The sequence below is a fragment of the Euprymna scolopes genome, chromosome 3, assembly GCF_053919585.1.
Source record: "Euprymna scolopes isolate OS-2025 chromosome 3, ASM5391958v1, whole genome shotgun sequence".
NCBI lineage: Eukaryota > Metazoa > Mollusca > Cephalopoda > Sepiida > Sepiolidae > Euprymna > Euprymna scolopes.
This window is the reverse complement of record NC_136484.1, coordinates 121,930,437-121,945,065: the sequence shown is the minus strand read 5'-3', so window position 1 is coordinate 121,945,065 and position 14,629 is coordinate 121,930,437. Positions and strand designations below refer to the sequence as shown.

The window sequence follows — 14,629 nt, the reverse complement described above, 5'->3', positions numbered from 1 at the left end:
GTTTCGGAAGAGATTCCATCGGAAGAGGCCAGCACTGTTCAAATTAAATCAGTCGTATTTCCACCAGGACAATGTACCAGTCCACAACTGCATCCTTGTCACAGACTATTTGACCAAGCTGAGCATCCAGACACTTCCACACCCTTCCTATAGTTCAAACGTTGCTCTTGGTTATTTAAGCTCAAGGAAAACCTTAAAAGGCTGTTATTATGATACAATTGCGGAAGAGGAAAGAGGCTGTGGCGAGGCTCATTGACACGCTCATATAGGAGTTCCATGGAGTGGTCCACGAGTTGTTAGATCGGTATAAGTGCATTGCAGCCGGAGGTTACTACGAAGGAAATAGAGTTTCAAGTATTTACTACTAATAAATGTAGCCATACGAAAAATGTCTAGAATCTTATTGAAGGCACCTCCTATATTCTTTTGTCAACTATGAGTTACGCTGTAGCATAAATAAAGAAATAAAGACACGCTATAGCAAGCTATACGGGTAAAACCTAAGTTTTCACATGATCATTCTGGAATCATTTTCAGTCAGACCCCTCCTCACCTGAACAATGGTTTTGGAATCGGTTTCATTGGGGTTTGTTTAACCTTTTCCTCACTATAATCTAACCGTACTAGCACCCTTAGAGTTACTATCAGTTATCATTTTAGACTAAAAATGAAATGGAGGTCAAAAACCACGAAAATAGTAGTTTAGCTGTTTCGGGAAACGACGAAATGTGTGCTGGTCGACGATTATGATTATTGAAGCCAAAAAGTTTTGTGGGCTAAAATGTTTTAGAATACATATTCATTTACATTAATTTAGGAATGTTAACTTAAATGTGTTATCATAAGAATTTAGTTGACAACTTAGAAATAATGGCATGTAAAAACATCAGGTGATTATGTGAGTGACGTATGCTAATGACGTCATTTAAAGGAAGAGGTGGTCCTTTTGAGATATGTGGAAATTAGTCAGAGAAAACCAGAGTCAAAGTCAGGAGAGAATCAGAGACGGTCGACAGATGGTGATAGCTCGAGTAGAGGATCTCCGAAATGGCGATAGTCAGAATGTAATCCACGAGAGGACAAAACACTCTAGAATAAAAATTTGCTGGAAGTAAAACAAGGCGTTGTCGTTCTTGGGGTAAAGTTTTATTGAAGCCTTTTGTCAAGACAAGACTCAAGATGGACTAAATATGTTTCCCTATTGGCCAGATGTTGAAACCCTAAATGAATGTTATTCGTACTTTGTGTTGTACAGGTATTCCTGTATATTATTGTTTCGTCACGAACTGTTTTTAAATGTACATACACACAAGTAACTTTAGACGATTATAGGTATATACACTAATATATACACTCGCATATAATCTCACAACTAGACGATAATAGAAACTCAAATATATACACGATTTACATACTCCCTCCATGTTATGCAAACTCGCACAAGATTACATAATGTTCAGTGTTTAGAATAAGAATGCATAGAGTTTGCGTTCCCGGACAATGACGAATGGGTCTCGTGGAAACATTTTTTTCAAATTCTCTCAGGTATTTCTATTCTCAAAAATAGAAATTTAATTCCATTTCATTAAGATATATTCCTCAGCAAAATAAAAAAAATAAAAACACATTAAATGCATGTGCATTATTTAAAGTTATAATGAAAAAAAAAAGCACGGAGTTATCATATGAAGAAAGCTGGGATTGTCTCTTCGATAAAAGCAATTTTTTTTCTTTTTAATCTGATGAAGAAAAAAAAGTTGACGGTAAAACTTTTTAGAGGACATGATGAATTGAACAAATAGAAAACGATCAGCAAATAAATAAAACGAAAACGAATATAAAAAATTGAACATACGCTTTGAATTTGGCTGGGAACGACGGTGTGTGTAGATAGTTTTTCGTATGTCTTTGGGCTTTTAGTTTGATTTTCCCAACACATTCATCCGCTGAAAAATATAAAAATGAATAAAATAAGTCAGATTTTTTTTTCATTTAACAATGGATGAGAAAATGCAGAAATAAAAATAAACCTGGAATAAATGTATAGCTATGCAATATTGCTATTTCTAACCCGCATGTTTTTAAAAGGCAAGACAATGATTTTCTTACCCTCACCCTAATTTCAAGTATAAGCAAAACCAGTACGGATTATGACGGTCACTGGTGCAACATACGTATGCCAGTCTTAAAATAAGTTTTACATATAAATATGCCTAATATATAAATATTGCAAATAGACCTAACAAATCAAGCCCAACAAATAATCTGGTTTATTTTATTAAATTACAACTAAGCTATAAATACTAGTGCTACTACCTATGAAACTCCTTCCATCTATGGACAATATGTTCTGCTCAAATCAAACACATTGCTACGAAGCTATTTTTCCCAAAGATTTCTATATTTTTGCTTATTCTGCTTACTAACTTCCAACAGAAAGATGACGGTGTGCCAAGTTCAAATCCACTTCGCTTCGCAGAAACATTTTCGCTTTAGTGACGTTGGTAACCTTAAAGTGATCCCTATCGCAAATACGTATGAGATACTTCGATATCTTCCTATTAAGATTTTTTTCTTTTTATAGAAGAGACGAATGTTAAAAAAAAAAAAAAAAATCACGAATGATGTTCAACAAAAATCTCCCCAATAGCTCAAACCGTTCCTGAGTATGACAGTTTACTGCATCTGATAATCAGTCCCAATTTTAGAGTATTGGTTAATGCGAAGTCATCTGTTGATTTTGATTACTTCAGTTTCACTCTGATCCGTAGCGGCATCACCGACAACAGTAACATCTATATGTTAAATGCAATCTGCTCTAAGTATGACATGAAACTGCATCCTGTGATGAGGCCTGAATTTGAAAGATTTGAGGAATGTGCTCTCATACCTTAATTACCTTACTCCTAGGACCACTTTGATTAGGAGTATTAGTCTATGTCAAAGTCTTATCTATGGATTATATACTAAATATCGCTTGCAGAGTATTTATTTTTCATCACCACAAGGTTGCATCGCTGTGCCCTCTATTTGTGCAAGTATTTTAATGGAATTTACTCTAACATACTCGTAGCACTTGTGTCCCACTCGATGTAAATACCTTCGACTAACCCGACGAGCAGCAAAATCCCACCCTGTCAGTCTAGAGATCCCTAGATGCCGGAAAGCCCTCTACTCTAATAGTTTCTCACCTCGAACTGTTAGCCTTTAAAATTCCTTCCTGATTTCCTGCTTCCTTGGCTGCACTGGCATGCGGTAATTCAAGTGTGATGTGAACAGACACCTCGTTGCTTAACTCCTTACATGGTGCCCATGTAGATATGGTCATAACTAGTAGCTCCCTACGCCTAAGTGGCACTGTGCCTTGTTTGGGGTGAATAATACTAAAACAAGTGAAGCACGCATGATCTCCCGTAACGAGGCATAAAAAATTACTAAGCTCAGCATTTGCTCCCCTCATTTTGGTGCAGTTTTAGGCTTTAACATATGTAAATTTGAAGTCTGCACCATGTAAAAAAAGAAATGACTAAGTCCATCATTTCCCCCCCCTCCATTTAGCCCCAAAAGTCCAAGGCCTTAAACATATTTAAATTTGAGTTCAGCAACATGCAAAACTGCTAAATACACATACACAGAAAATTTTGGACAAATATGGTAAAATAGTCGCCAAAATGGAGTGTTTTTATTAACCCTAAAAGAGTCCCTGAGGCACACCCAAGAGTTATCGTGAATTATAGACAAAATAAATTATATAGAAATCAGTTAGTCACAGCTCTCCAGAAAGTTTTATAAAAATCTAAGGCATCAATCTTTTTTTAATAAGCTCAAAAGTGTAAATTTTAGGCATTTTCACCAGAAAGGCACCCATAGGGAGGGCAACCGGAGTTTTCCCGGTAAATCCGTTCTGGTATTTATTTCTATTTTTTTTTACATATACTTAATGTTTGTGCAAAATTTCAAAAAATTACAAGGCGTAATTATTGAGTGAGTGAGTGAGTGTGTTTGTTTAACGGCATGTTTGTGTTTTCTACATTCTGTTAGTAGATGTTTAATTGTTAGTTGTTGGTTGCAGAGTGTGCAATTTGGTGTTTCCTCCGCTTTGATTAGGTAGGAATGAGTTAATTTTCTATGTCTAATTCTTATTCGGTTTAGTACAATTTCTTCTCTTCTTTCCTTTAAATTTTTTTTTGTTTTTAATTATTGGTTGGTGTTCGTGCAATTTGTTTGCAGTGCATTGGTTCCATTCCTCTTGCCACTTGTTTTCTATATATTTGTTGATTTTTCTTTTTAGGTGTGTGTGTGGTATTTTAATTTTTTCCATTTGGTGGTTTGTGGTTTTTTTTTAGCCAGTTTTTCTGCCTTTTCATTTCCTGGAATGCCGACATGACTTGGTATCCAGGCTATTATAATTTTTTTGTTTTTTTCGGTTATTTCATTTTATTCTTGTATAATTTCTGCGATAAAAGGGTGTTTAGATTTTTCAAGAGCCATGATACAGGATAGGGAGTCTGTATATATTATGTCTTTTTGTTCGTTGATGTCTTTGATGTGTTTGAGAGCTATTTTGATGGCCTGCAGTTCGGCTGTATATATTGAAGCTTCGTTGGTCAGTCGTATTTGATATTGATTTTGTCCATCTGTGCATGCTGCACTTGTTCCGTTTATAGTTTTAGACCCATCGGTGTATATTTCTATGTATTCTGCGTATTTTTCTCTTAGTTCTCCGAAGTTGCTTCTGTTTGTTATATTATTTGTAATGTTTTTCTTGTAAGCAGTAAGTGTTATGTCGGTTTTTGGTTTGTGTAATGTCCATGGTGGTCCGTCGTTTGTTTTCTGAGTAATTATATTGTCGGAGTTTCCACTGATTTGATGTATTATTTCTTTAATTCTGTGTCCAAAGGAGGGTATACTTTTTGGTTTCCTTGAATAAGAGTTTGTACATTGTGGGTTGAAGGTAGTTTTGTATGTTGGGTTTTCGGGGTTGGTTTGTAGTTTTGTTGCGTATTGTAACGCTAGTTTTTTCCATCTTAAGTGCAGGGGTAGTTCTTGGGCTTCTACGTGAAGGCTTTCCATTGGAGAAGTTCGGTAGGCTCCCAGGCTAAGTATTAAACTTTGATTCTGTATTGTTAGTAGTTTGTTTTTGTAGGATTTGTAAGTAGAGCTGCATATGGCACAACCATAATCCAGTTTGGATCTGATATGTGAGCGATATATTTTGAGCATTGTAGCTTGATCTGCTCCCCAGTCTAGTTTTGATACTATTTTTAAGATATTTATTGCTTTTAAGCATTTTTGTTTTAATTTGTTAATATGCTCCTTGAAGTTTAGTTTGTTGTCTAAAATGATCCCTAGAAATTTGGTGTGTTGTACTACTAGTATTAGTTGTCCATCTAGTTTGAGCTGTGGGTCAAGGTGGTATTTTCGTTTCCTACAAAAGTGGATACATGTGGTTTTGCTTTTGGACATTTTGAATCCATTTTGGTTAACCCAAAGATCTATTTTGTTAAGACAATGTTGCATTTGTCTTTCAATAGTTGGCATATTTGGTGATTAGCAAGTTATTGAAAAGTCATCAACAAATAGTGTTTTTTCGAATCCCATGTTAACATTTTCGATTATACCGTTGATTTTAATTAGAAAAAGGGTGGCAGATAGTACGCTACCCTGTGGTACCCCTGTTTCTTGTGTGTATTGATCTGATGTTGTATTTCCTAAGCATACTTTAAATGTTCTGTCGGATAAGAATTCTTGGATAAATTTTGCTAGGTTTCCTCTGATTCCCATATTATGAATATCTTTCAAGATTCCATATCTCCACGTGGTCTCATACGCCTTTTCGATATCAAAAAAGATTGAGACCACGGGATGGTTTCTTATTAGACCGTTACGGATATGTTTCTAGCCGAATAAGTTGGTCATTGATTTTGTCTAAATCCGCTTTGGTGTGTAGAGATAAGATTATATTTTTCTAGATGCCACATTAGTCTTGTATTGACCATCCTTTCTGTTGTTTTGCATATACAGCTTGTTAAGGCGATAGGACCATAATTGGTTGGGTTGGAGTGATCTTTTCCTGCTTTAGGAATTGGAATGATATTGGAGTCGAGCCAGTGTTTTGGGAAATTGTTAGTCCACCATAGTTTGTTAATTATTTGTAAGAGAATGTTGAGAGATGTGTCTGGCATGTGTTTTAGAAATTGATAGTGGATGTCGTCTGGACCGGTAGCTGTATCTTTACTTTTATGAATTGCCTTTTTTAGTTCTGTTATAGTGAAAGAGTTGTTATAGTATTCTTTGTTATTGGATGTGAAATTGAGTTTTTCTTTTTCTGCGTTGTTTTTGTATTTTTGGAATTTGAGGGAGTAGTGGGTGGATGATGAGTTTTGGCTGAATTCATTTGCGATTATGTTTGCTATTTCTTTTTTGTCTATAGTTTGTCTACCATTTGGTGTACTTATATTATTTATTGGTGTTCCAAGTTGTTTTCAAGTTATTTTTCTTATTATTTCCCATGTTCTTTTTGATGGCGTGTTGTTCAATTTGGAAATATACTTTTGCCAGGTTTCTTTTTTGCTTTTTTTATAATATAGCGTGCTTTTGCTCGTGCTTGTAGGTATTTTTGAAGGTTGGGTTTTGTAGGATGTTGTTTGAAGTGTTTTAGCATTTTTTTCCTGTTGGCTATTGCTTCTTTACATTTTATTGTGAACCATGGCGTTGATTTTGGGTGTGGTTTAATGGAAGATTTTGGGATTGTCTTGATTGCTATTTCGTTTAGTGTATTGGTGAAAGCTAACATAGGATCTGGTTTGCTAACTATTTCTTGATTAATTAGGTTTGCGCAAAGTTTGCTAAATTCAGTCCAGTTAGCTTTATAAATTTGCGATTTTGGTTCGTAATTATTGAGAAAAGTGCGGACAGACAAACGGACGAACGCACAAGAGTGAATTTACAGGTCCACCCTCCTTTTGTCGGGGGACCAAAAATATATACGCATGGAAATTAAATCAATGTATAGGTATTTGAAGATATTAAAACTTGATGCCGATGAATATTTGCCAACATGACAATTTGACGTTAAACTGCCTAAAAATTGTTGATGATCAATCAAACCAATGACATTTTAAACTGGCAAACACTTATTGCGAGCTTTGTTTCTCAAAGTAATTTTAATTTGACTACTTCGAAACCAAAATGTTAAATAGACATTTTATTCATAGAATTCTTGTAGAAACGAGACAAAACTTTCGCATTTATTCATATAAATAAATATAAATTTATTTATCTTTTAAAAAAGAAATGTATAGAAAATAGAAATGTATTCCCGTGAGCAATGAAGTGTAGGGATGAGGCTCCGTTAAAATCAATAAAAAAAAAATTGACGTCGCCAGAAAGAGCAAAGGGGATTGGGGATAATGAAGTGAGAGAGTAGAGGAACGAGAAGGAGTAAGCGAGGACGAAGGAGGATAGGGAGTGTGTGAGCAAGAGAGAAAGGGGGGGCGAAAGGAGAGAGAAAGCAGTTCTTTACCTTCTTTCTCTGTCGGTATACATTTCTTTCTAGCAAGCTAGACGGTGTTGACACGACGACCTTCATGGAAATTAATGATCATATTTTAAGGGAATGGTTTTGTAATTAATCCGTTTTTATTAAATAATTTAAATGAATTACTATTAATATCAATGAAACTATTGCAAATATATGGGAGAAATGATATAATTACAAATAAAGTTAAAACGGGAAAAGTTAGGGCACGTTGACTTAATGCTTTATGTCAAATTGATGGTTGAATATGGTGAAATATGTGCTTATTTTTGTATTAAATACTAACTAGGAAGTCCTTTAGAAATTCCACATCAGATTCTTTCATATGTAATATATTTATGTTGGCATTCTGTGAATGTGCAGCATAAATGGAGACACCCTGATATTATTGTAGCGCTTTTGTTAACACTGCAAATTATTTAAGCTAGCAGGGACGCTCGGCGTATCCTCGTCTTGAAATACGCTTAAATATATTTTAATTTTATGCAGATTTCATATATGTTATTACAGAGTCAATTTTCTATCGAGTCTTGTATATTTTAAAGTTGTGATTTCAAAAATAAAAAAAATCCATATGAGCTTAACCGAAACCAAATTTTATGAATATATATATATATATATATATATATATATATATATATATATATATATATATATATATCAGCTAGTCAACTTTTCAGAAGGTTTTATAAAAATCCAAGGCATCAATCTTTTTTTAATAAGCACAGAAATGTCAATTTTACGCATTTTCACCAGAAAGGCACCCCCTAGGGAGGGCAACCGTTTTCCCGGGAAATCCGTTCTGGTATTTATTTGAAGTCATCGACATACAGTCCTGTTTCGTTGTATCACAGCTCATCAGTGCCGTTAGATTAGCACCTCTCCCAAGCCGAGGATTGAACCTAGAACCATCGCGTTGGCAGTCAGCAGTTCTACCGATCGACCCACGGGAGCGGCGCCTGTAACTAATCTCGCCAATTGTCTATTTAAACAAACATCTGTAAACTTGAGTTCCCTCAGGTATAATCGAAACCGAAATACCATATTACTAAAAGTTAAATTCAAATTTTGATATATCTTAATTTAAACGCGAAAAAACAAAACGAAAAAACAATTGGCACGCTGAAAACGTACACAGTAAAACAATACGTTTTATTGTCGCGTTGATTATTTGTAACGCAAAAATAACTTTTCGGGGTTATTTTATTTATGTTGGTAGTGTAGAAGAAAATGTATGAATGTTTTTAAGAAAGGTGTATTAAAAAATGGAGAATACATTTTAAAAAAAAGGTGGTGGGGAAATCGCCGTTGTAAATTGTTCTTATGGTCGTCAACGCGTCAAAGTCGATTTAGTTGTAATACATAATAGTTACAAAACATCCCCGCCCTTCCCATGTTAAATAATAATTTCTAAATAATAGCGTTAATATTTTAGTGCGCAGTTCAAATTCTGCAAAAGTAGCGACTTGTGTTTATTTGTTTTCGCTGTTATGGGTTTATGTTTATGTACGCATGCGCACCGGAAGTCATAAATAGGATGTGGGGTTACAACACCCGTTACAAGGTCATTTGAGTTTTTTAATTATATAGATAGACTAGTAGGGAGACCCGCAATTGCCCAGGATTGAATGATAAACGAATGTTTCACGTTCCCATATTTTTATTGTCATCGAAATCGGTGAAATCGCCCATTTTTCAATCAAATCGATTGTCTGTGGCCCATCGCGATGCACCGAGAAGAAGCTTCACATGCATCTCCGCAGTGATAGTTCACAATACATTGTAGTCTACATTGCACTGTAGAGAAAATGATTTTATAAACTTATTTTTATTTGATTAGTTTCCTGTTTTAATGATGTAAGTGAATAAGAAATTAAATAGAATCACGTATGCAAAAATACGTTAATAAAACCACCCAACGCAAAGAATAAACACTTTAAAAGAATGTTTATCAATATATTTCGGCTAAATTAACCCTTATGATTTTTTCTCTTACGGCGCATGGTAGTAATGTTTACGGGACAAGTCCTGTTGTTGTTCAACGGTGTTTTTTTGTTGTTTTTTCTTAAAGTCCAGGAACGTCTTTAAAACAGGAAACTAATCAAATATACCTTTTAGCACATGCCAAGTGCATTCCTGGACTTGATAATAAAACAAACACCGCTGAACAACAAATGGACTTGTCCGGCTAACAATACCACATTGGGTCGTAAGAGAAAACACTTTGATAATGGCGAGTTTTCGTCGAAATATATTGATAAACATTCTTTTAAAGTGTTTATTCTTTGTGTTGAATTGCTTTCGAAACGTATTTTTACATATGTGTTTCTATTTAAAATTATTTTCATATACAATGGCTTAAATTAAAGTTTAAAATGCAAAACGTGTCTTGCTTCAAACAGAAACATTAATTTCGAACGCGCCCTGTCATATCAAAGAACCTACTGCTGATTTTATATGCTTAGCCTTACTGCTTGTGTGGTAATAAAACTTTTTAAATGCACATGTGATGTTAGGCTGTGTAAGGTGTTTACTTTAATGAAAACCACCTGTTCCTTCTTTCATCAGATAATTTCGATTCTTGATACTATCGAAGTCACTCCGATACAAACTCTAAGAACACTGCCAGTCACATAATGTACCTTCGTGTGAAATTTCATCAAAATCGGCCAAGCCATTTAGGAATACATAGGGGACGAACTCTCGCATACAAAGTTTATTTTATATAATAATAGAGATAAAGTATATATTTAAAATACTAGTAATTTGCCCCGAGATTATTATAGATAAATGGAAAAATAACTTTCGCGTGTATTCATTTAAAGAGCTGATATTATGTCTTCAGATTAAGGCCGTTCCTCAAACAGGGGCAAACTTTATAGGTAATCATTAGCCAAGAAGATATTTAACAATGACTACGTTGCAATAAGCTCAAACTTGTCACATCCAACTGTTGCGAGAAAGCTAAATACATTGCTCAATTTTATTGGTATTGAATTGAATCTGCACCGTTCTATGACTAGATAGGCATAGAAAATCAATATCTTATTAACATGCATATCTTAGTGTTATCTGTAAAATGCAAATTTGACATAACGAGAATCGTATTTGAAGGGAAACAAAATTGAGTGACACTTCGGGGTAAAAGTTAACCCCAGACGGAAGTCGATAAAACCACGTGAATTCCGGACCGAGATTTTCGAACATGGCTTAAAACAGGAAAGAGGTATCTAGAGCTTTGTTGAGCGTGTAAGAGATAGGTGCTCACAGTGTAACTAAATATGAGCGAGTTACCTGTCTGTTTTTCTCTCCAACACCCACAAAAGTTACCCCTCTCTCTCTGATATTTTCTGTTAATATTCTTTTCCTTTCAAATAGTTTAATAAGACCAGCGTCCGAGTGGTTTCTATCCATAGGCAAGCAAAGATGTAATCTAATTGTTAGATAATCTAGCTAGCTGAGATATGTAGTAGAAAAAATCAGTTTAAGATCTATACTCCTATAAATTTTGGTTTATTTTGTGTGTATTGATATTCATATTAAGACCCCTTTTTTCTATTTATTTAAAAAAGAAAATACAACTTTGTTATATACGGGTCGTGGAATTACGTTCATCTGCAAAAGAACTAGCTAATTTGTATATTCTTTTAAACATTCATTTTAATTAATTCCCTATTAGTTTTTTTTTTCTTATGGGATGATCATCTTTAGTTAACTATTACGTGTAATTATATTCATGCAGATATTCTACATGCGTAATATTTGCGTAAAAAGGTTATAGTAAACACAAACCTGATATATATATTAGGTTAAAAAATGTTGCCTACCGAAATCCTGTCAGTTTTTTGTCTACAGACATGAAACTTAATATATAGGATATTCTAGCCGATACGAAACTTTATACTTGGGTTATAGCCGGAGAAAACTAGTGCAAAAGTGTGAAAATAAAAAAAAGGAAATTTGTCCAGTGAAGGTCAAACGACAGCACTACAAATATACATGTGGAACGTAGTAGCTATTGGTTCAGGTTTATATTTTTAGCCTTGCAGCAAATAAGTCTTCATAGCTCAGGCATTAACGTCAAAGGAAAAAGTAAATTGTAACCTAAACGTTTTGGTTTCGTTTCTCGATGGGGCGCACTAGTCATTTTTTTTATTTTAAATCATTACTATATATTGGGTCTAATATAATATAATAAATACGACATCCAAACAATATTTGATCATAAGATCATATTTAAGTATATTTTACGACCAGGCAATGCCGGGCGGCCAGCTAGTATTCCATAAAAATGCAATGAATAATTTGAATATTTTGAAAGGATAGAAACCGAAGCAAGCCCAAAAATCTAAAACTCAACATTGCATGAAATAATAAAGGTCTAGAAACCAATACCTCCATGAAAGTAATATGAAAGAAGGATTTTTCTTTTTCTATTGAACTTAACATTAAATTATAACAAATTCACTTACATATTGCGAACAGTATATAAAAGCACTTCATAATAAAAACATTTTCATAGAAAGTATCATAAATATAATCTTGTTGGCTCGAAATGATTCAACAAATATATTATAAATTATATAAATTACATCAATACAAATTACATCAAATATATAAAACTGTGTCTAAGAATACAAGAATCGTTATTGAAACACATATACTAGTAGGCCACCCGGCGTTGCACGCTCGTAAAATACGCATAAATATCATATTTTAATTAATATAGAAACTGAGACCTGTGCATGTGAATATTACATTTTTTTTCTAAAGAGCTCGCTTCTTGTAAATAAAAAAATACTCAAGCTGAGATCAAAACCTAAAGACAATGAATCAAGTAGGATACCCATTAGGCCACGATCTGCAAGGGTTTTATTTATTGACACGAGCTTCAAAGTGTTTTCAACCCTACTTATTCTTAACATAACAAATGTCACGTAAACGATTCACGCATGCTCATTTGTGAAAGTGGACATACAGATAAAAATTCGATGACCCCTATGTACCATTTTTTTTTTAATTTGACCCCTTTGCAACCCTTTTCGGGTGAAAAATCGATTAAAAGTTTTCTACGTGTCTGAATACTCAATATATTAAATGTCAAATCTTTAGATAAAAAATTCGTTGAGTATATAGGTTTAGAAGTATCCTCAAAACATTCTCACTCACTCGCGCTCTCTCTCTCTCATATATATATATATATATAATGTCATAAAAACAATCAGTAAAATTAGTTCGGTCTCGATTAGTTGTTTTGTTTTAAAACATATCACACGTTTTCGAGTTATTTAAAGCTGAATCTTGTTATTTTAAAAACGTTTTTATGCTTCAAGTTCTTTATCTCTGCGAATATTTATTCATGTTTGTTGTTTGTTTAGAGGAACGTTATTTTGTTTTTGACTCTACGGAACATGGAGTTTTGCAAATGGAAGGATAAAAAAACACTAGGTAATGAAGCCAGTATCTTTAGGCAGCCCGATCTGGTAACACCAGACCAGAGCAGAATTAATAAACACTGAAATTTACTTCAGGTAAAAATAGGAAAAGGATTTTAACTCCAACATTAATCCTAACTTGAAGCTGGATGACTAGTATCGTAGGAACTGTCTTGAAACCCTTAATACGGTATTTAAGGTGGTTGGTGTCATGAATGTCGGGATCAGAGTCCCTAAATATCACGCGAGTGTCACTTGAGATCGTAATTAAGAAAACAACCAACAACTTTCCCCAATTATAAATGTAACGTTAAACAGTTATAAGACATTTTTGTAGTTGATTCATATCGTCAAATTTTACTCGTTGCTTTAGGATCTGATTCCTCACATTTTATAGAAATAACTAGCAGGTGTACCTAGCGTTACCCGGAGCAAAAGTTTAACAATTTTGCTAAAACATCTATCTTCTCTTTATCTTTCTTTTTTCCTCCACTCCCTCTTCCCACCTTCTTTCTTCTTCACACAGCGCAGCCCATTACTGTCTAGCTGGACACACACACCACTCGAAAGACAAATTCCTTCATTAAAAATATCATAGTCACTCCCCTTTAATTCGTACATAATTTTGTTGGAAACAGTGTTTGCTTGACGAAATATGCACCAGTTTTAGGTCATAGAACGAATACTTTTCCCATATTTTAGATATTATTCATCCGGGACGACACAGATCAAGAAAATACCAACGTTGTTGTTCGTTTCGTAGATTGTAGTCGAACGTAGAAACGTACCCACAGACAACTGCTCTTTATATTATAGACTAGCATTCGGATTGTCCTGGGGCAAAAGTTTCACATGTTTCTAGTAATATTCTACTTCTCTTTCTACTTCAACCACCCAGCCCATCCCTCTTCAACTACACATACACATACCTACAACTCTCCTGTATATAATAGATCTCACAAGTAATGATACGACATTCTATTTCCAAATATTACTCAAAGTAATAGCGAAATCTCGCCCAGTTGACTCGGAGAGAATGATTTTTTTTTTTTTAGATATCCTTTATCTAGGACAAAGCGGATTAAGAATATACCAACTTAATGATTGTTTGTTTTGCAGTGTCTTATTTTACTGCTGGACATACAAAATCATATACCCACAGACAACTGGCCTTTATATAATAGATTACCATTATGCTGAATACTTAGGGAAGATAGCTGCAGTTGTGCGCACTTTTTGGATTAGCTTAAACACGCTTAATAATTCAATATGTCTCATATCGCCGCAGAAAACGTCAATTATCCTAATCTTAATGGACGAACACTTTCCGTGCTACGAGGTCACATACTTTTGTCATTAATATTAAATTACTCTCCACATTAAAACGTCAAATTCAAAATAGTTTAAACAGCGAGATAGTCGTGCACCATTAAATGTTGGTCGTACTAAGCATGTGTTAGGAAGGAGAGGCGGGCGGAGTCAAAAGTTTATGCGCACCCTCCAACATGATCACGCAATAAGAATTATAATCTTTGCGAGATTGTCTGGCGATTAAGTTAGTGTTTTTGATCAGGATGGTACTAACTAGTGCGGTGGGTAAATTTTGGTTTTCACTCGCTGCAATAATCGCCTGAGTGTTCGTAGAGTAAAGTGG

General features: G+C 34.4%; 1 protein-coding gene across 2 annotated transcripts in view; it reads right to left on the bottom strand.

The window, feature by feature from the left end:
- Positions 1–14,629, bottom strand: part of LOC145258239 (cubilin-like) — a 1,360,229-nt gene that overhangs the window by 111,978 nt on the left and 1,233,622 nt on the right. For both annotated transcript variants that reach the window (XM_080116206.1, XM_080116216.1), the window contains exon 21: positions 1,856–1,946. In XM_080116206.1, coding sequence (XP_079972332.1) covers positions 1,856–1,946 — 91 coding nt within the window. The remainder of the gene's footprint in view (positions 1–1,855; positions 1,947–14,629) is intronic.